General features: G+C 47.9%; 1 protein-coding gene across 2 annotated transcripts in view; it reads left to right on the top strand.

Moving 5' to 3' along the window:
• Positions 1-17,470: 17,470 nt before the first annotated feature.
• Positions 17,471-21,536, top strand: part of LOC141162225 (BTB/POZ domain-containing protein KCTD5) — a 29,872-nt gene continuing 25,806 nt past the window's right edge. Inside the window, exon 1 of one of the 2 annotated variants that reach the window (XM_073648094.1) lies at positions 17,471-17,784. In XM_073648094.1, the coding sequence (XP_073504195.1) occupies positions 17,554-17,784 (231 nt within the window). In that variant the 5' untranslated portion in view covers positions 17,471-17,553. The remainder of the gene's footprint in view (positions 17,785-21,536) is intronic. The other variant, XM_073648095.1, reaches the window with a different exon arrangement.

The raw sequence follows: 21,536 nt of genomic DNA, 5'->3' as shown, positions 1-21,536 counted from the left end.
TGCTCCAAGCTTCCAAAAAAAGTAAAAAAAAAAACTTCATGTGCACATAGCATAATGGGTTAACGCTTGAAATATATGTGTGTGTGTGTATATGTACACTGCTAAAAAAAATAAAGGGAACACTCAAATAACACATCCTAGATCTGAATGAATGAAATATTCTCATTGAATACTTTGTTCTGTACAAAGTTGAATGTGCTGACAACAAAATCACACAAAATCATCAATGGAAATCAAATTTATTAACCAATGGAGACCTGGATTTGGAGTCACCCCCAAAATTAAAGTGGAAAAACCCACTACACGCTGATCCAACTTTGATGTAATGTCCTTAAAACAAGTCAAAATGAGGCTCAGTACTGTGTGTGGCCTCCACGTGCCTGTATGACCTCCCTACAACGCCTGGGCATGCTCCTGATGAGGTTGCGGATGGTCTCCTGTGGGATCTCCTCCCAGACCTGGACTAAAGCATCCGCCAACTCCTGGACAGTCTGTGGTGCAACGTGACGTTGGTGGATGGAGCGAGACATGATGTCCCAGATGTGCTCAATCGGATTCAGGTCTGGGGAACGGGCGGGCCAGTCCATAGCTTCAATGCCTTCATCTTGCAGGAGCTGCTCACACACTCCAGCCACATGAGGTCTGGCATTGTCCTGCATTAGGAGGAACCCAGGGCCAACCGCACCAGCATATGGTCTCACAAGGGGTCTGAGGATCTCATCTCTGTACCTAATGGCAGTCAGGCTACGTCTGGCGAGCACATGGAGGGCTGTGCGGCCCTCCAAAGAAATGCCACCCCACACCATTACTGACCCACTGCCAAACCGGTCATGCTGAAGGATGTTGCAGGCAGCAGATCGCTCTCCACGGCGTCTCCAGACTCTGTCACATCTGTCACATGTGCTCAGTGTGAACCTGCTTTCATCTGTGAAGAGCACAGGGCGCCAGTGGCGACTTTGCCAATCCTGGTGTTCTGTGGCAAATGCCAAGCATCCATGCACGGTGTTAGGCTGTGAGCACAACCCCCATCTGTGGACGTCGGGCCCTCATACCACCCTCATGGAGTCGGTTTCTAACAGTTTGTGCAGACACATGCACATTTGTGGCCTGCTGGAGGTCATTTTGCAGGGCTCTGCCAGTGCTCCTCCTGTTCCTCTTTGCACAAAGGTTGAGGTAGCGGTCCTGCTGCTGGGTTGTTGCCCTCCTACGGCCCCCTCCACGTCTCCTGGTGTACTGGCCTGTCCCCTGGTAGCACCTCCAGCCTCTGGACACTAGGCTGACAGACACAGCAAACCTTCTTGCCACAGCTCGCATTGATGTGCCATCCTGGATGAGCTGCACTACCCGAGCAACTTCTGTGGGTTGTAGAGTCCGTCTCATGCTACCACGAGTGTGAAAGCACAACCAACATTCAAAAGTGACCAAAACATCAGCCAGAAAGCATTGGTACTGAGATGTGGTCTGTGGTCCCCACCTGCAGAACCACTCCTTTATTGAGGGTGTCTTGATAATTGGCAATAATTTCCATCTATTGTCTATTCCATTTGCACAACAGCATGTGAAATTGATTGTCAATCAGTGTTGCTTCCTAAGTGGACAGTTTGATTTCACAGAAGTTTGATTTACTTGGAGTTATATTCTGTTTAAGTGTTCCCTTTATTTTTTTGAGCAGTGTATATATTTTATGAGAAAAATGGATACCACACTGCTGGTACAAGTAGACACAAGGACCAAAAATGAATGAAAATCAGATCTTGCACATTGCTGAAAATTCCTTTTTTTTTCTCGTATGCAAAAAAAAAAGCGGATATCTGAATGAGGGAAACAAGTAATCTATACTGCTGGTATGTTGTGTTTTTTTTTTATTTTTTTTTTAATCATAATTTTGGGGCGTTTGTTTTTTACTTGGTGTTTTGGATTGTTGTTTTTTTCCTCTGTGTATTTTTATAGACTTCTCTATAGTAAAAAAAAAATACGCCTGTGTTTCAGTTGTTTTTTTTTCATCTGCGGAATTTTAATTTTCTGTCATTTTTCTTTTTTTGCGGAAAATCTACATTAAGCTCAATGGGAAAATCAAAATCCGCAATTAAAGCTTTCCCTGAATCTTCTGCAGTACTGCAGCTAATCAGATACATGTGGATATACCCTAAAACTTATGGACACCTTAGCATGTCTTGCATTACAGCTCGCTGTATGTATTGGGCCGGGTTCACAATAACTTTCGGAGTTCTGTTTTTCTATTCAATTGTGGAAACTGAAAATGGATCTTGTGGCAGCCACAAATTGTGCCAGACGAACCCCCCCCCGACCCCCCCTTGACATAAGGATTAAATATATATTTGCAGATAAAATTGAGAATAAAACCCAGAGGTTTAGTTATGAGCCTTGGATTCGCCTCCATATCGACGCTCTGTGTAAAGGAATTTAGGACTCATTTACCTTTCCTCTTTTCTCATTAGAAGAATTAAGGGAAACCAGTTTCTTGCCCTGGAGCTCCTTTCACGTCTGCTTTTTGTCTTTTGGCTTCTTTTATCATGGTAAAAATGAAGCAGTGCTGGATTGCCTCTTGTGCAAAAATTACCCCCATTTACTTATAATGGGGCTGTCATTTTGATAGAGAATAAAGCATTGCATTCTTCCCTTAAAGGGAATGTGTCAGTAGGATCAACCCTCCTAAGCCATCTATATGGACATAAAGGTCATAGAAAGATGAATAAAATGATACCTTGATATCTGCGATCCGATGTCTTATTCCAGAGAAATCCACGCTTTTCTTAATATGTAAATGAGCTGATAAGATCTATGGGCCGGACATAGATCTCCCCAAGAATCTGCCTCCAGATATTATCATACATGAAACGAGCGTTACTAGGGAGAGACATGTAATGACTGACAGTTCGCTCTCCTGATCTACATGTCTCACACTAGTAACACCCTCTTTCATATAAAATAAGCTCTATTCTCGGGGAGATCTATGTCCGGCCCATAGATCTTAACAGCTAATTTACATATTAAGAAAAACATGGATTTCTCTGGAATGAGATATCTGATCACAGATATTAAAGGTACTTGGAAACATAAGCGACACATAAGCACGGTTTGTTATTTTTTATTAAACTGCAGGCAGGGCAGAACATTGTGTGAAAGGGGACAACCCCTTTAAGTCTTTAACACAGTTGGATATGTGCTATTGTAATCTAACATTTTATACCGTAAAATCCACGACAGATAAAATCTAATATATATATAATCGTCTTATCCCGTCCGTCTGTCCAGGAAACCCCGCTTCACTGATTGGTCCGGCCGCGGCCAATCAGCGACGCGGGATTTCAGAAAAAGATGGCAGCCGTTAGCGGCTCATCTGCCGCACGGATGTCAGTGGCGATGCAGCCGGGAGATGACCGGCGCTAGCCGGTCATCTCCCGGCTGCTCGCAGCAGAACTACACCCAACCGGCAGCACCGCTGCCCTCCATGCGGCTACCGTCGGGAGATCAGCGGCTAGGGCCGCTGATCTCCCGACGGCAAGTGTGAAGGGAGGACCGGGGAGCGGCCCCGCCGGTCGGGATACTTCTGCTGCGAGCAGCCGGGAGATGAGCGGCTGATCGCAGCGGAAGTACCCGCACAGGCAGCGCCGCTCCCCGGTCCTCACTAATACGATTCGCTAATTGGCCGCGACCAATCAGCGATATTGGCACCAAATTTAAACCTCGCTCTGCTCATCGGTCGCAGGCCGCTACTAATCAGTGATTTTGGCGCCAAATTTAAACACCCCTCTGCTGACTGGTCGCGGTTGCCGGCCGCGACCAATCAGCGATATTGCAGCCAAATTTAAACACCACTTTGCTGATTGGTCGTGGTCGCGACTAATCAGTGATTTTGGCGCCAAATTTAAACAAGCTCTCCGGTCCTCACTAACACAGTTCGTTAATTGGTCGCGGTCGCCGGCCGCGACCAATTAGCATTATTGGCGCCAAATTTAAACCTCACTTAGCTGATCGTGGCCGGCGACGGCGACCAATCAGCGATTTTGGCGCCAAATTTAAACAACGCTCTGCTGATTGCGCCCGGTCGGCCGCATACATATTCTAGAATACCCGATGCGTTAGAATCGGGCCACCATCTAGTGTCCAATAAACTGCTTGCTCCGTGATCACCATTTTATCTCAAATCTGTCTCTGAAAAAAAAAAAATAATAATTCTACGAGCAAAAGTAAGTACTAGGATAACATGTCAACTCACCCGGTCCTACAGGAAGTCGCCCCTTTTTCAGTTTTCGTCACCCGATTGCCCTGTGAGATGTAGAGATCACCCATTTTCCGGGTCTTAAGTCCTATGGTTTAATTAATAAGAATTAAAGGGCAGTGGTGAGCACTCATGGTGAGGAGCCTTCATAGTCACAGCCATGGCTGGGAGGGTAGGTAGAGAGTGACAGACCCCACACTACACATGGAGGACAGGTAGAGAGTGACGGACCCCACACTACACATGGAGGACAGGTAGCTCGTTCCCGACCCGTGTCACAGCGTCTGTGACATGGAAACCGGTGCGTTCCCGACCCATGTCACAGCGTCTGTGACATGGAGGGATCGCGCCCCTGCAGCGCATGCGAGCGGGGTCGCTCAGGTATCACAGTTGCTACTGCAACTGGACAACCTGTAGTTGACCCCACGGGGGGTGGATTTGACGCACCCCTGGGCCTGTGTCGCGCAGCGTTGCGCACGCGGGAGCTTACCCGGAGCCGGATCTGTTGAGGGTTGTAGTCTCGTGGCGGTGACCCGGTCCGTGCCCAGGGAGTCAGACTAAGTGGCGCTGTATTAGCGGTAGATGTTGGACGACTACGCCACCCGTTGAGTACAGCTAAGGAGCTGCTGCTGCAGGGCAGACCGCTGAGGCCGGTGGTAGGATTGTGCAGCGTGATAGTATAACCCCCAACGGGAGGGGTATGGCCTCAGGGCAGCCGACGTGGATGATGGGGGTAGCAGGAACCACTCGGAGACGGTACGGTGTAGTTCAGGGTCTTTACTGGTGACAAAGATAGACCCTCCCGGAGTACTGGCTAGCGATTGGGGCCTGGTCAGTCCTTGAGCAGATGGGATCTCCCCTGGCCAGGCGGAGTTGTAGGCCTCCCAAACTAACTGTACTCTTCTGGCTACCTTGCTAGAGGCGGGTAAAAGTAGCCCACGTCCCTGAGTGTACCGTGTGGTGCTCACCCGTATGGCCGGTGACTCGGGGCCTTCTAATGGCTTCCGCTCCACGATGGCGGTGCTGGTCCCACGCGTGTGACCGTGCCTTCGGGTTTCTGGGCCAGAGGACCTGCAATCCCCTGCCGGTCGGTTTCTGCTGCTGGGTAAGGATTAGTCACCACAGCCTCGGACTCCGGGTCCGGTGATAACTTCTCAGTCAGGGCGAGCTCTGCAGCTGCCAGCCCCTGACTCCTTGTAGCACTGCTCCCACAGAGCTCCTGTTGTTTCTTCCTATGCTGCTTCTCTTCTCTACTCTTGTTCTCTCTCTCTCTCTCTACTTCTGGCATGGCCCAGGAGCTGGGCCCAGCCGGAGCCACAGCTCCCTGTCAGCCCTCCTGGCTGAACTCTCCCTCTGAACTTCCTAACCCTGCCTCAGCCCCAGGTTTATATAGGGGAAGTTCTTCCCCTCCCAGGACTGGGCAGGAGGTGTGGCATGCATAGGATTCCTGACCAAGAGACCTCCCACCTGCTCTCAGACATAACATTGCTGTTACTGTGGAAACCAGACCCCTGGGGTGCCACAGATTAACCCCCCCGTGCCTAGGACCCCTCCGATTGGCAGTTTAACTTTCACTTTAGTGAAACTGCCAATCGGAATGAATTAAATATTTCACCAATGGAAATTGGTGAAATATTTATGATCTGGGCATGGCTTGATGCATATAGCATCAGCCATTGACTGGGGGGAGTGTCAGCTCTGTCACGACCCCCCCCCCAAATCTGATTGGCTCTAGTGTCCATGTGACGCTAGCCCTCCATTCAGAAGTGGAGGGTGTCATTTTTACAATGGCTGACCAAGATCCACAGCTTTCTCCTGTCCGTGAAAGCTGTGGAGCTTGGTCACCCACTGATCTGCTGCTGCCGCCGCTGCCGCCGCTGATCTCCCGCCACCACTGATCCGACGCCGATCCACCGCCGGTAATATTACCCCCCCTTGTCCGATTCCAGCTCCCACTCCCCCCCGACCCCCTCTCCCATCCACCCCAGTCCAATTTCATACCTGCACCCCGACCTCTGCTCCCTCTCCCACGTCTTCATCCACCGGCTGGTGCTCTCCTTCTGCCAGCCGGTGTATGGTGATCACAGGCAGCAGCAGGCTCACTGTGAATCCCCTGCGCCTGTGATCACCCACCATCCCTCCCAGTGATCACCCCCCCTGTCGTCCCAGTGATCATCCCCCCCCCGCAAACCCAGTGATCACCCCCCTGTTGCTGCCAGCTCCTGCTCCCCTTTCTGCCCCAGTGATCACCCCCCCTGATGCTGCCGGCCTCCTACCCCCTTGCTGCTGCCGGCTCCTGCCCCCCTTTCTGCCCCAGGGTTCACCCCCTTGCTGCTGCTACTGCCGCCTCCTGCCCCTCTTTCTGCCCCAGTGATCACCACTCTTGCTGCTGGCTCCTCCATCTCCTCAGCCCCCTCCTACGCCTGACCGCCCCGTGTGCCTGAGCGTGCCCCGTGTGCCTGAGCGTGCCCCCTCCGCCTGACTGCAGAAGGTTACACCAAGCACTCACACACACACACACACGTAACGTACACTCACACTATAATAAAGTTTTGATTTTTTTTTTTCTTACACACGCTCACAGCACATAAAATGTCCCGCTCATCCCAGTCTAGGGTGTACTCAGCTGAGGAGGCTATGTCAGGTTAGTGTTAGTGTGAGTGTGTGTGGTGTATACACTACACTATACCACACCGCACACCAACCTGACATACACTACACAATTTGTGAAGCACCTGGGGGTGCTCACTATGCATCTAGATAAGTTCCCTGGGGGGTCTAGTTTCCAAAATGGGGTCACTTGTGGGGGAGCTCCAATGTTTAGGCACACAGGGACTCTCCAAACGCGACATGGTTCCAATTTGTTAGCGAACACCATGTTGTGTTTGGAGAGCCCCTGTGTGCCTAAACACTGGAGCTCCCCCACAAGTGACCCCATTTTGGAAACTAGACCCCCCCAGGGAACTTATCTAGATGGGTGGTGAGCATTTTGAACCCCCAGGTGCTTCACAAATTAATCCGTAAAAATGAAAAAAGAAACTTTGTGGAAAAAAAAATACTTTTTCATTTTTATGAATCAATTTGTGAAGCACCTGGGGCTTCCAAGTGCTCACTAGGCATCTAGATAGGTTCCTTGGGGAGTCTAGTTTCCAAAATGGGGTCTCTTGTGGGGGAGTTCCAATGTTTAGGCACACAGCGGCTCTCCAAACGCGACATGGTGTCCACTAACAAATTGAATGGAAAATCGGCTCAAATTGTTAGCGGACACCATGTTACGTTTGGAGAGCCCCTGTGTGCCTAAACATTGGAGCTCCCCTACAAGTGACCCAATATTGGAAACTAGACCCCCCAGGGAACTTATCGAGATGCATAGTCAGCACTTTAAACCCCCAGGTGCTTCACAAATTGAACTGTGAAAACGAAAAAGTACTTTTTTTTTTTTTTTCACAAAAATTTTCTTTTAGCCTACATTTTTTCATTTTCACATGGGTAACAGGATAAAATGCATCCTAAAATTTGTTGGGCATTTCTCCTGAGTACAACGATACCTCATATGTGGTCATAAACCACTGTTTGGGCGCACGGCAGGGCTCAGAAGGAAAGGAGCGCAATTTGACTTTTGGAGCTAATTTTCCAGTCAAAAAGTGAAATGGCGCTCCTTCCCTTCTGAGCCCTGCCGTGCGCCCAAACAGTGGTTTATGACCACATATGAGGTATCTGTGTACTCAGGAGAAATTGCCCAACAAATTTTAGGATGCATTTTTTCCTGTTACACATGTGAAAATTAAAAAATTTAGGCTAAAAGAAAATTTGTTAGAAAAATTAAAATGTTCATTTTTTTCTTCCATGTTGCTTTAGTTCCTGTGATGCACCTGAAGGGTTAATAATCTTCTTGAATGTAGTTTTGAGTAGCTTGAGGGGTGCAGTTTTTGGAATGGTGTCACTTTTGGGTGTTTTCAGTCATGTACACCCCTCAAAGGGACTTTAAATGTGACGTGGTCACTAAAAAAAATGGTTTTGTAAATTTTACTGGAAAAAAGATAAATTGCTAATGAACTTTGAACCCTTCAAACTTCCTACCCCCCAAATTTTTTTTTTCCAAAATTGTGCTGATGTAAAGTAGACATGTGGGAAATGTTATTTATTAACTATTTTGTGTCACATCACTCTCTGGTTTAGCAGAATAAAAATTCAAATTTTGAAAATTGCAAAATTTTCAATTTTTGCCAAATTTTTGATTTTTTCCCAAGTAAACGCAAATATTATCAACCTAAATGTAATACTAACATGAAGCCCAATATGTCACGAAAAAACAATCTCAGAATCGCTAGGATCCGTTGAAGTGTTCCAGAGTTTTTACTTCGTAAAGGGATACTGGTCAGAATTGACAAAAATGCCAAGGTCTTTAGGGTCAAAATAGGCTGGGTCCTGACGGACCCCACACTACACATGGTAGACGGGTAGAGAGTGACGGACCCCACACTACACATGGTAGACGGGTAGACAGTGACGGGCCCCACACTACACATGGTAGACGGGTAGAGAGTGACGGGCCCCACACTACACATGGTAGACGGGTAGAGAGTGACGGGCCCCACACTACACATGGTAGACGGGTAGAGAGTGACGGACCCCACACTACACATGGTAGACGGGTAGAGAGTGACAGACCCCATACTACACATGGAGGACAAGTAGGGACAGACATAACACTGGTGCAATCTGTATAGCCGCACAGAGGCGCAAAACTTAAATGGTCCACTTACACGTCCGATGCAGCACACAGCTTCTGTCACACACATTATTGGACTAGAAAGGGCCTATATAGTGTACTTGTACTTGAGCCCTCCAAGTGTAGCAGGGGTGTACATAAACAGAACAGGGCCCAAGTGTTGACCCAGTGCAGTGGCGCTAGTAAGTCCAGGGTAGAACCTTTTCGTATGGGATCCTTGCTTGCAAGTTGCTAGGTGGGATAGTACCACACATATGGAAAGGTCCAATGAGGTTTCCCTCCTTCAAATCGCAAAAGCTTACGGTGTGCGGCATAATTCCCAACCGTCTCGGAACAAGTGGGACAGTCCCGATTTGAGCGAGTTGTCCCACTGTCCGGGGAGGTTAAGGCAATGTCCCTACCTCACTGCTCCGTTGTTCCTCCTCCGCTGACTCTGGGGCAGGGCCGGCATCTCTCTACAAATTTACATTCCATGACATAACTCTTCTCACTTCTTTTCTTGAGAGCTGATCTTACTGGGATTCGAACCCACAACTGGTATCATTGAAGGCAGAATCAAAAGCTATGAGTTACAGGCTGAACTGACGAGTGCATGAGAATTTTCTCTACTTGAATTTGCAGTGTATTCTCCTACATAACAGGTAGATATACTAGTACATGGAGATATATCTCTTTATACCAGTGCATTTTTATGTTCCTGTATTCTAGAGGGAAAATAAAAGTCAGATTTTATTCCCTCCTATAAAAGTAAAAAGTATATATATTTTTTTAAATTAACATCACAAATAAGCAACTAACAGACATATTTGGCATCCCTCTAATCATAGAATCATAGAATGGTAGAGTTGGAAGGGACCTCCTGGGTCATCTGGTCCAACCCCCTGCTCAAAGCAGGATTCACTAGATCATCTCAGACAGATGTCTGTCCAGCCTCTGTTTGAAGACGTCCATTGAAGGGGAACTCACCACCTCTCGTGGCAGCCTGTTCCACTCATTAATCACCCTAACTGTCATAAAGTTTTTTCTAATATCTAATCTGTGTCTCCTCCCATTTAGTTTCATCCCATTGCTTCTAGTCTTTCCTTGTGCAAATGAGAATAAAGATGATCCTTCTACAATGTGACAGCCCTTGACATATTTGTAGACAGCTATTAAGTCTCCTCTCAGTCTTCTTTTTTGCAAGCTAAACATTCCCAAATCCTGCAACCGTTCCTCATAGGACATGGTTTGCAGACCAGTCACCATTCTGGTCGCTCTTCTCTGAACTTGCTCCAGTTTGTCTATGTCTTTTTTAAAATGTGGTGCCCAAAACTGTACACAGTATTCCAGATGAGGTCTGACCAAAGAGGAGTAAAGACCGATAATGACTTCACGTGATCTAGACTGTATGCTTCTGTTAATACATCCCAGAATTGTATTTGCCTTTTTTGCTGCTGCATCACACTGTTGACTCATGTTCAGTCTATGATCTATTAGTATACCTAAGTCTTTTTCACATGTACTGTTGCTTAGCTCTATTCCTCCCATTCTGTATATGCTTTTTTCATTTTTATTGCCCAGATGTAGTACTTTGCATTTTTCCCTGTTAAAAACCATTCTGTTGGTTGCTGCCCATTGCTCCAGTTTATTTAGGTCTTTTTGAATCCTCTCTCTCTCTTCTCTAGTATTAGCTATCCCTCCTAGCTTTGTGTCATCAGCAAATTTAATCAGTTTACCCTCAATTCCTTCATCTAAATCATTGATAAAGATGTTGAACAATACAGGTCCCAGGACGGAGCCCTGTGGTACCCCTCTTGAGACATTCATCCAGCTGGATGTGAAGCCATTTACAACCACCCTTTGAGTCCGATCACTAAGCCAGTTATGAATCCACCTAACAGTTGCCTGGTCCATTGCATACTTGGTCATTTTTTCAATAAGGATGGTGTGAGATACTTTGTCAAATGCTTTGCTGAAGTCAAGATATACTATATCAACAGCATTTGCCTGATCCACCCAGTCAGTGATTCTGTCATAGAAGAAAATTAAGTTAGTCTGACATGACTTGTTAGTTACAAACCCATGCTGACTCTGGTTAATCACTTCATTCTTATCCAGGTACTTACATACATGTTGTTTAATAATTTGTTCAAAGATCTTTCCTGGTATAGAAGTCAGACTCACCGGCCTATAGTTCCCTGGGTCCACCTTCTTCCCCTTTTTGAAGATAGGAACAACATTTGCTCTTCTCCAGTCTTCTGGGACTTCTCCTGTTCTCCAAGAATTTTCAAAGATTATGGAGAGTGGTTCTAAAATTTCTTCTACGATCTCCTTCAGTACTCTGGGGTGTAATTCATCTGGACCTGGAGACTTGAACTCATTTATGTTAGCTAAATATTCCCTCACAATCTTTCTGTTTACAGATAACTTGGATTCCTCTATTCCTTTAAAAGGAATCATAACAACCCACACAACGGCGATCAGATTATTTACAGTGATCAGTAAATGGCAAAAAGAAATGGGATGATTAATTTTTTTCTCAGTTAAACCCATAAAAAGGTAATAAAAATGTAATACTGATGCCATGTTCACACATACCTCTAATGCTGCGCTTCTTTTGCTACTGTATATGTAACACAGGTGCCGGAATGCAACGCACAGAGACACAAGGCGGGAACATTCAGGGGTTGATATAACCACTTTATATGTATAACAAGTATTCTGCAAGGGGTTAGTAACAAGGGTATTAAACAGCAACTTGGAATAACAATAAGAAATGCTTTCAGTGAATAACAGTAAAGTTCTTTGCAAAAGTGTGATGCACCCATTCGTGGGAGTCACCACTTGAGTTCTCTTTATATGGCCCTAGCGGGGGGTCACTGGTTCTTCCCGCTAGGCCGCAAGTCTCTACCAGATAAAGTCTATCAGATCCCGTTTAGCCTCCCACGCACCAAACGGCCCCCACCCAACCTGAAGTCCTAATCCCAAAGGTCCCCGGTACCGTATGTGAAAGTTAGAAGTGACGGCCCTGTTCACTTGCGCGATTCATCCGCTGTTGCTGGCGCGTCTCCTCTGTCGCAGGCCTCTCTCAGCTTTTCTTGGCTTGACCGTTGACGGTAGTTTCTCAGGCTTGGGGATAGGGAGTCCAGACCTCGGCTCTTGGCAGGCGACGTCGGGTTCCCGGAAATTACTCAGTGTGGGGCGCAGATCCTGACTCTGACCAACATGCGCAGAACTCGGGGAACTTCTGTGAGGAGTGCGGAGCTTATCAGGCGGTGTCCGGCTCTTGTGCAGCACAGGGCTCCGGCTGCTGCCTGTTGCGCTGGACTCTGCAATCCCTCTGGAGCACATCTGCTGCGCTCTGCAGCCTGGCGCCAAATCTGCTTGTAGCTTGGTGCGCTGGACTTTTATATCCAGGAAATCCTTCCTGGATGTCACCTGATCAGGTCCAGCATCTGAATTTCCTCCCCCTTCAACTCTTCTAGCACAACTTGGTTCTGCATGATTTTGCCTGGTCAGCAGATGGCAATCTGTCCTCATCTCTGGCACATCCTGCAAGAGTTCTCCTGATGGTTCATTGCCCTCTACTACATATCTGCACGTGTTCAGCAGGTGTCTCCACCACATGATCAATAACAATCCTCTCTGATGATTGCGTGTTTTCTGCATTTAGTTTATGCCTTTTCCCCCATTAGGCTGCGTGCACACGATGCGTTTTTCATGCGTTTCCGCTGCGGAATTTCCGCAGTGGAAACGCATCAAAAACGCATGGTAATCCGCACACCATGGTCCCCAATGGCATTCCGCAATGTCAATGCACATGCTGCGGATTTTTCCGCAGCGTTTCTGCAGCGCTCATAAATCCGCAGCATGTTCATTAATTTTGCGGAAGCGCCGCCATAGAATCTGTGACTGTACATTTGTACAAGCGGATAATATGCGTTTCAATGTGCGGATGGTACCCAGTTCTGGAGGAGAGAAGACTCTCCTCCAGACCTGGGTACCATTGTACCTGTAAAAAAAAGAATAAAATAAAAAATAAAGTTTATATTCACCTGTCCGGCGGCCCCTGCAGCGCCTCTCCTTCCATGACCTGAGATGACGTCGCGGACCGCAGGCTGTCTCGCCAGATGCCGGCAAGCCAGGAAGGAACCAGGAAGGAACACTGCAGCACACGCGGCGGCATCGGATGTAAGTATAGCTTTTATTTTTACGGTCACACTGTATAAATCCATGCCGTTTGCATGAATTTATACAGTGTGAACTAGTTTCAAGCACTTTCCAAGTGATGCTATCGCCTGGAAAGTGCTTGTCAGTCCGCATACGGAAACACATGCGTTAACGCATGTGGATACGCATGTGAATCCGCATGTATTCTGCAGGAAAAACGCATGCACAATCTGCATGCATTTTTTCTGCCAGGGAGATGCAGAAATGCTGCAGAAATTTTCTGCTTCATTTCTGCATCGTGGGCACATAGCCTTATTTGATGCTTTTTGTGCAGATTTGAAGCAGTCTTTTTAATGTGTTTTTTTTATAGTACTTTGATTCTGCATTTAAAAATGAAAGTTTTTTCTACATACCTTTTTTTAGGCTCCACATAGAACCTTATAGAGAAAACAAAACCGCACAGTTAAGCAGCGTCTTTAGACGCACTGAGGGCGGAGATTTCATGAAATCACATCCACGTTGCTTGAAGAAAGATTGATGCAAACCAGGGAGAGAGAGACTCTGTGGGGGTATTCTGCTACCTTTGTCAGCTCCCTAGCCCTTACTACGACCATTGTACAGCATTAAAGTTCGGGTCCCCATTGACTTCTATGGGGTTCTGGTTCGGGTAGAGTTCTAGTACCCGAACCGAACTTTGGAGTAAAGTTCGGTTGAACCCTACCATCCACGGGTCTGCTCATCCCCAACTTATTCCAGGAGCAGCACAAGAATCTTGTACTGTATGTTACGGGTTCGGGTGGTGGAACCTCTGTGCTGCGGTGCAAGAAGGGACCAGAGGGGCGTGACTAAGTATCTACTCGGCCTGACCAAGGTCGCACGGCGGCTCAATCGACTCCGTGAACCAGGGAAGGACCGAGCAGGGGGACCAGGTGCCACTCTGGGACCGACCTTGTGTGAGAGCAGTTGACTCCCACGGGTCAGAAGGCAAGAACTGACTGTTACAGCGGAAGAGCACGGCAGGCAGGCTGACAGGTGGTCTGGGTAGATAAGCAGGCTGGTTCGGCAGATAGCCAGACGGGTGCTCCAGGTAGGCAGGCTAGCCAGCAAAACAGGTAACAGACAGGTGCTTCCAGGTAATCAGGCTGGTAGGCATGGCAGGTGCTTCCAGGCAAGCAGGCTGGTGGTCACGGCAGGTAACTGGCAGGCAGACTGGTGAGCAGGACTGACAGGCAGAGGAACCTGAGGGCTGAAGCAAGTGTTAGCACACGGAACAACAACCTTGCACAGGAGACTCCATTTTGGAGGAGGTGTCTTATATAGGGGCAGTCCTCCGGCCATTGGCCGGGGACTCTATAGGACGGCGCGCGTGGCCCCTTTAAGAAAGAGGGAGCACGCGCGACCTAAGCACAGAGCCCGGGAAGCTGCGCGCCACAGCAGCAGGGGAGTGGCGGTGAGGGGAACCTAAGAGGCAGCAAAATGTAACATTGTCTCATGACTTCACAGCGCTGGTGCGTTTATCACGGTAAGGGTGCTTTCACATTGCGTTCTGTGTCGCCGTTGGGGCATACATCCTAAAATTCCCTGCAAAATGGGGTCTAGACGTATGCATTTAAGGGGGCAATATACCACAATGGTGACAGCTTGGCGTGAGCTCTGCCGTGCACTTTTTCGGGAGTGTGCGCCCACAAGAGGCCGACACTCAGACGCACACTCCCGAAAAAAGTGCACGGCAGAGCTCATGTTCGCCAAGCCGTCACCATTGCGGTCTATTGCCCCCGTAAACGCATATGTTTTGCGGGGAATTTTAGGACGTATTGCCCCGACGGGGACACAGAACGCAATGTGAAAGCATTCTAAGGCCATGTTCACACGTTCAGTATTGGGTGAGTTTTTTACATCAGTATGTGTAAGCCAAAACAAGGAGTGGAACAATCACATGAAAAGTATACTAGAAACACGTCACCGCTCCTGGTTTTATCACCCGCTCCTGGTTGTATCACCCGCTCCTGGTTTTATCACCGGCTCCTGGTTTCATCGCCGGCTCCTGGTTTCATCGCCGGCTCCTGGTTGTATCGCCCGCTCCTGGTTGTATCGCCCGCTCCTGGTTTTATCGCCCGCTCCTGGTTTTATCGCCCGCTCCTGGTTTTATCGCCCGCTCCTGGTTTTTATCACCGGCTCCTGGTTTTATCACCCGCTCCTGGTTTTTATCACCCGCTCCTGGTTTTTATCACCCGCTCCTGGTTTTTATCACCCGCTCCTGGTTTTATCACCGGCTCCTGGTTTTATCGCCCACTCCTGGTTTTATCACCCGCTCCTGGTTTTATCACCCACTCCTGGTTTTTATCACCCGCTCCTGGTTTTTATCACCCGCTCCTGGTTTTATCACCCGCTCCTGGTTTTTATCACCCGCTCCTGGTTTTATCACCCACTCCTGGTTTTATCGCCCGCTCCTGGTTTTATCACCCGCTCCTGGTTTTTATCACCCGCTCCTGGTTTTATCACCGGCTCCTGGTTTTTATCACCCGCTCCTGGTTTTATCACCGGCTCCTGGTTTTATCACCTGCTCCTGGTTTTTATCACCCGCTCCTGGTTTTATCACCCACTCCTGGTTTTATCACCGGCTCCTGGTTTTATCACCCACTCCTGGTTTTATCACCCACTCCTGGTTTTATCACCGGCTCCTGGTTTTATCACCGGCTCCTGGTTTTATCGCCCACTCCTGGTTTTATCACCCACTCCTGGTTTTATCGCCCGCTCCTGGTTTTATCGCCCACTCCTGGTTTTATCACCCACTCCTGGTTTTATCACCGGCTCCTGGTTTTATCGCCCACTCCTGGTTTTATCGCCCACTCCTGGTTTTATCACCCACTCCTGGTTTTATCACCGGCTCCTGGTTTTATCGCCCACTCCTGGTTTTATCGCCCGCTCCTGGTTTTATCGCCCACTCCTGGTTTTATCACCCACTCCTGGTTTTATCACCGGCTCCTGGTTTTATCGCCCACTCCTGGTTTTATCACCCACTCCTGGTTTTATCACCCGCTCCTGGTTTTATCGCCCGCTCCTGGTTTTATCACCCGCTCCTGGTTTTATCGCCCGCTCCTGGTTTTATCACCGGCTCCTGGTTTTATCGCCCACTCCTGGTTTTATCGCCCACTCCTGGTTTTATCGCCCACTCCTGGTTTTATCACCCACTCCTGGTTTTATCGCCCGCTCCTGGTTTTATCACCCGCTCCTGGTTTTATCGCCCGCTCCTGGTTTTATCACCCGCTCCTGGTTTTATCACCCGCTCCTGGTTTTATCACCCGCTCCTGGTTTTATCACCCGCTCCTGGTTTTATCGCCCGCTCCTGGTTTTATCGCCCGCTCCTGGTTTTATCGCCCGCTCCTGGTTTTATCGCCCACTCCTGGTTTTATCACCCACTCCTGGTTTTATCACCGGCTCCTGGTTTTATCACCCGCTCCTGGTTTTATCACCCACTCCTGGTTTTATCACCCACTCCTGGTTTTATCACCCACTCCTGGTTTTATCGCCCGCTCCTGGTTTTATCACCCGCTCCTGGTTTTATCGCCCACTCCTGGTTTTATCACCCACTCCTGGTTTTATCGCCCGCTCCTGGTTTTATCGCCCGCTCCTGGTTTTATCACCCACTCCTGGTTTTATCACCGGCTCCTGGTTTTATCGCCCACTCCTGGTTTTATCGCCCACTCCTGGTTTTATCGCCCACTCCTGGTTTTATCACCGGCTCCTGGTTTTATCGCCCACTCCTGGTTTTATCGCCCGCTCCTGGTTTTATCGCCCACTCCTGGTTTTATCACCCACTCCTGGTTTTATCGCCCACTCCTGGTTTTATCACCCACTCCTGGTTTTATCACCCGCTCCTGGTTTTATCGCCCGCTCCTGGTTTTATCGCCCGCTCCTGGTTTTATCGCCCGCTCCTGGTTTTATCACCGGCTCCTGGTTTTATCGCCCACTCCTGGTTTTATCGCCCACTCCTGGTTTTATCACCCTCTCCTGGTTTTATCGCCCGCTCCTGGTTTTATCGCCCGCTCCTGGTTTTATCGCCCGCTCCTGGTTTTATCACCCGCTCCTGGTTTTATCGCCCGCTCCTGGTTTTATCACCCGCTCCTGGTTTTATCACCCGCTCCTGGTTTTATCACCCGCTCCTGGTTTTATCACCCGCTCCTGGTTTTATCACCCACTCCTGGTTTTGGCTACAAATACTGAGGGAAAATTCTGACCAAATACTAGTCTCTTAGAATGCGTCCCAGCGTTTACTTCCGGTCAGTGTAACGCTGTATTCTGTCCCCTCCCTGTGCTGACGTCACGTGCACTTCCGGTATAGCGTCAACAGCGCTCCCAGCCCGAAGGAGGGGGAAGCTATTAAAGGCCGGACACTTCCGGGGCTGTCAGTGGCAGGCTGGTGACGGATATGGCGGAGAATAGTTGCGAGTTGAACGGCTCCGGAGCGGCGCTGTGCCGGCGGTGTGCGGCAGTGACCGCCCCGGGGGAGAGGGGCAGCGCACCGGGCGGGGTGTCTAAGTGGGTCCGGCTGAATGTCGGGGGGACGTGTTTCCTGACCACACGGCAGACCCTCTGCAGGGACCCCAAATCCTTCCTGTACCGGCTATGTCAGGCGGATCCGGACCTGGACTCTGACAAGGTGTGTGCTCGGCCGGGGGCACAGCGGGGGCTGCTGGGGGACTACAAGTATCAGAGTGCCTACAAGTGCTACTCCCATTATTGCCTGGTGCTGGGAGTAGTAATAAAGCTGCTAAGGGGGGAGGCATCAGCCTCTGGGGGGGGCAAAATGCCGTGGGAATGGGGGAGGGGAGCTACACCCCTGGTAAGAGGGTCCCAGGGATTTGTAGCCCTTACACCCACCAATCACGAGCCTCCACCCTCTGTAGTAGCATCCAGCCGTGTCCCGGGGGGCAGTCTGGGTTGTATTACCAGCTGCTCTGTGACCTGGGGGCTGCCTGCTGTTTTGAGGTATGGGGGGGGGTGCAATATTTGTACTGCTGTTAAGGTGCCTGGTGTCACGTTCTCATTTACACTTGTCCTGGGTACCAAAAAAGTAGATTTATCCTCCACTCTCCCTTAAAGGGATTGTCTACCTTTTTGGGGGAATTTTTTTTTTTTTTTTAACTCGTATGTATTTCAGTATAAAACTAAAATTTTGTCTATTGTCTGCAGAAGGAGTTAACTGAGAATTTGTCAGTGAGCTCAATCTGACTGGAGAGTTTCTAACTCTTATCTGTCTTTTTCTGAGATCCCCCTCAGCTGATTCTGGCCCCATCAAAGGTAACAGTACAGAAAAAGCCTGTCAATTTTTAAGCATTTTCCTCAACTTTGAGGGAGAGCAAAAGGATTGGTATAAAACATAGTGTTGATTATCACATCAGCCCCAAATTGTTTCAGGATTGCGGATTCCATGGTCTCCACTGTGACTGATGGGTGGGATGTGGTCACTGAAGTGTGGGGGTTGAAGTGGTAATACTTATATTATAATGTTAGGCCAGTTTTGAAAAGCCATGAAAAAATTATTTTAAAGGGGACTACCACATTTAAGGTCATGCTATATCTGAGCTGACCTGTTCTGTGCCATTAGACTGTGCACGGAGCTGCAGAGTGGTCCCGTTGTTCACACGTTGTTGTGTTTTGGTTTTTTTTTTTGGTTTTTTTGCACCTTTTTTTTTTATGCAGTTTTTCAGCTGCATTTTGCAGTACCTGCAAAGTCTGAGATTTCAGAAATCTCATGTGCACATTTTTTTTCCCTGACTGTTTTGGCTAAGAGCTGCGTTTTTGCAGAATGGAGCTTTGTTGCTGCTTTCAGCATTTTTTCAGCGTATTTGTAGCATTTTTTGCCCATTTAAAAGCAATGAGTAAGTGCAAAAAAAAAAAGCTGGTATCAGGTTTTGTTGTGTTTTTGGTGCCCAAACCTGAGGAAGTTGAATCGTTTTTTTTTTTTTCTGCACTAAACTTTATTAGAATGTACAAGAGACAAATGTACCTTGACAAGAATTCAGCAAACCTGCTTTTTCTTTTTTTTTTGACATTGCTGCTTTACTGCCAAGAGAGCAGGTTTTGCCTATGGGGAAAAAGTGCATCAAAAAGTCAAGTGTGAACATAGCTTTAGGAGGCAAAACTGCCTCCCCATGATCAGTGGGGAGGTCTGAACTGTAAGTGGGACAATTCTGTGGGGTTGGGTGGGAAACAAGAGGGGGACGCAGTGGTATACCAGCTTTATTTTTGCGCAAAGTGTCCACCATGTCTGTGGAGTAAATATTTCAGAGAATTGATAAGGAAAAAAGTGTTTTTGCTGTAGTTTTGTCGTTCAAGGTTTTTTTTTAAAAAAAAAACCCTCCTCGTTTCTCACATGTATAACAAAGGCTTTCTCCGGCAGCAGTGGCCTTGATGTGGAATGCAAAGAACCCCCTCCGTGATATAGAAATACCCCAGGACTTCTCAGTAATAGACCCCATGATAAAGCCCACATTCATATGTAAAATGTTAGGGTATGGATTATTAAAATTTAATTTTATGTATTAATCCCCCACATACCTAATTCCAGCAAGTCATGTGCCTGTAAAGACGTGTTAGATCAGGCTTATATCGGTAACAGATACTATAGCTGTGTATAGACATGACAGTAGTACCCCGATGTTAAGTGCCGTCCTGCATTCCTGACCCCGCGGTCTATCACGACCTGTCCACAGCAGAAATGTTATAATCCTATATAGCGCCTGTAGGACAGTAGTATAGGGGGGACTTGATAAACTAGTAAGGGCTTCAGTGTCATTGGTCTAGCGTGATCACCAGACTGCTTATTATTTTAGGGGAAACTCCATCACCCCCTGACAGATGGTAGGGATTAGGTTTGTGCCCTTTTCATGGCTACTTAAAGGTAACCTGGCATCAGGATATACTAGGCTGTATTAAGAGCACTTTATCAGCCTTATTATATGGTTAATGATTCCAACGATAAATGTGTCTAATTGTCCCTGACTGTGTGCAGTGGAGTAATCTGGGGCTGCTGTCAATCATTGCTGCTGTGCTGGGAGCATGGCCCAGCGAGGGGGAGAGGAGGGATGACTACTTTTCCTCTTTGCTCTTCCTGCACACACTGAGGTGTCAGTCACACTGCTGTGGGCACTGCCCGGGAGCCGTAGCATTGATAGATGGCAATTCCTGATTAGTCTGCTACCTGCAGTTGAATAGTAGCTGATCTGAATAGTAAGACTGGGGAAGCCCCAATGGAGGACCACATAAATAAATGCATTAGTTGCAGATAAATATATAGCTAAATGGTTGGACATCCCAAGGCAAAGTAACAATGAGATGGCTAATATATACTGCCAGAGCAAGACCACTATACAGCGAGCAATAAAAAGCACTCTTAAATGGTAACAAATGGATACCAATGTAATGTTGCCTGTATTTGCTGCCCCTAGTGGGAGGAGTGGAATTAAGATGTTAGTAAAGTGCTCACATATTATGATGTGGCCGATAAAAACATGTGGTCCTGCCCCAATGTTCGTTTCGCCCTTGCTTTGTCGGGGTGGGTGCGGCATTTCACTCTTGCTTTGCCAGTGTGGGGGGGGATTTTGACCCTTGCTTTGTCAGGGGTGGGTGACGTTTCACCCTTGCTTCATCAGGAGGAGGAGGAGGGGGGCAACGTTTCACTCTTGCTTCGTGAGGAGGAGCGGCGTCTTCCCCATAGACATGCACGCTCAGCCAGGTGAGCATGCTTCCAGAATGGTAAGCTGTTTCCTATCCTTTATCTTGAATGAGGTGTGCACCCTCCACTCCCGCTCCTTTCGTTGTCAGTGAAGGTGATTGGGTTTGCTGAAATCCAACAGCCCGAGCCTCCTTCCCTGAAATCTGCCATCATGCACACTCCCATACACATTGCACTTTTTGTACATGGTGTCAGCTGCATTTTTATTCTGTTCCTTTAACTATCATGCCTAATATTTGTATGTAGAACATTATGACCTGGACAGTAGACAAGTGTTTTTTTTTCTCCTCGCATACATGACATAATCTGAGCGTTCACCATTTGTTTAACCTGAAAGTGAAGACCTGAGCACTTTTTAACATTGTGATTAAGAATAAAGTATAATCAGGGGATGTGTCGGGGGGTCCACTAAGCGCAGGTAAGGAGGATCGGGTGGACGTATGATTGCCAGTCTGGGAATACGATACTCAGACAATGCACATAACTGTCTTACAAGCCATTAACCTCATAACACAAAGTGCACGTGAATAATTTATCGTGATCAATATTCCTGCTGTGCACAATGTACATGAGTGCCCGTGTGGAAATGGAGTGTTTTTGTGTAAGGTTTCATAGTGGCAGATTTTTTTTTTTATTTTTTTTTTTTGGGGGTAGTTTGTGGTGGTAACGCTCTA

The sequence above is a fragment of the Phyllobates terribilis genome, unplaced genomic scaffold (assembly GCF_046119375.1).
Source record: "Phyllobates terribilis strain yellow unplaced genomic scaffold, ASM4611937v1 Scaffold_9__5_contigs__length_417890890, whole genome shotgun sequence".
In the NCBI taxonomy this organism is placed as follows: Eukaryota; Metazoa; Chordata; class Amphibia; order Anura; family Dendrobatidae; genus Phyllobates; species Phyllobates terribilis.
Note: the sequence above shows the minus strand (reverse complement) of the source record. Positions and strands in the feature narration are given on the sequence as shown.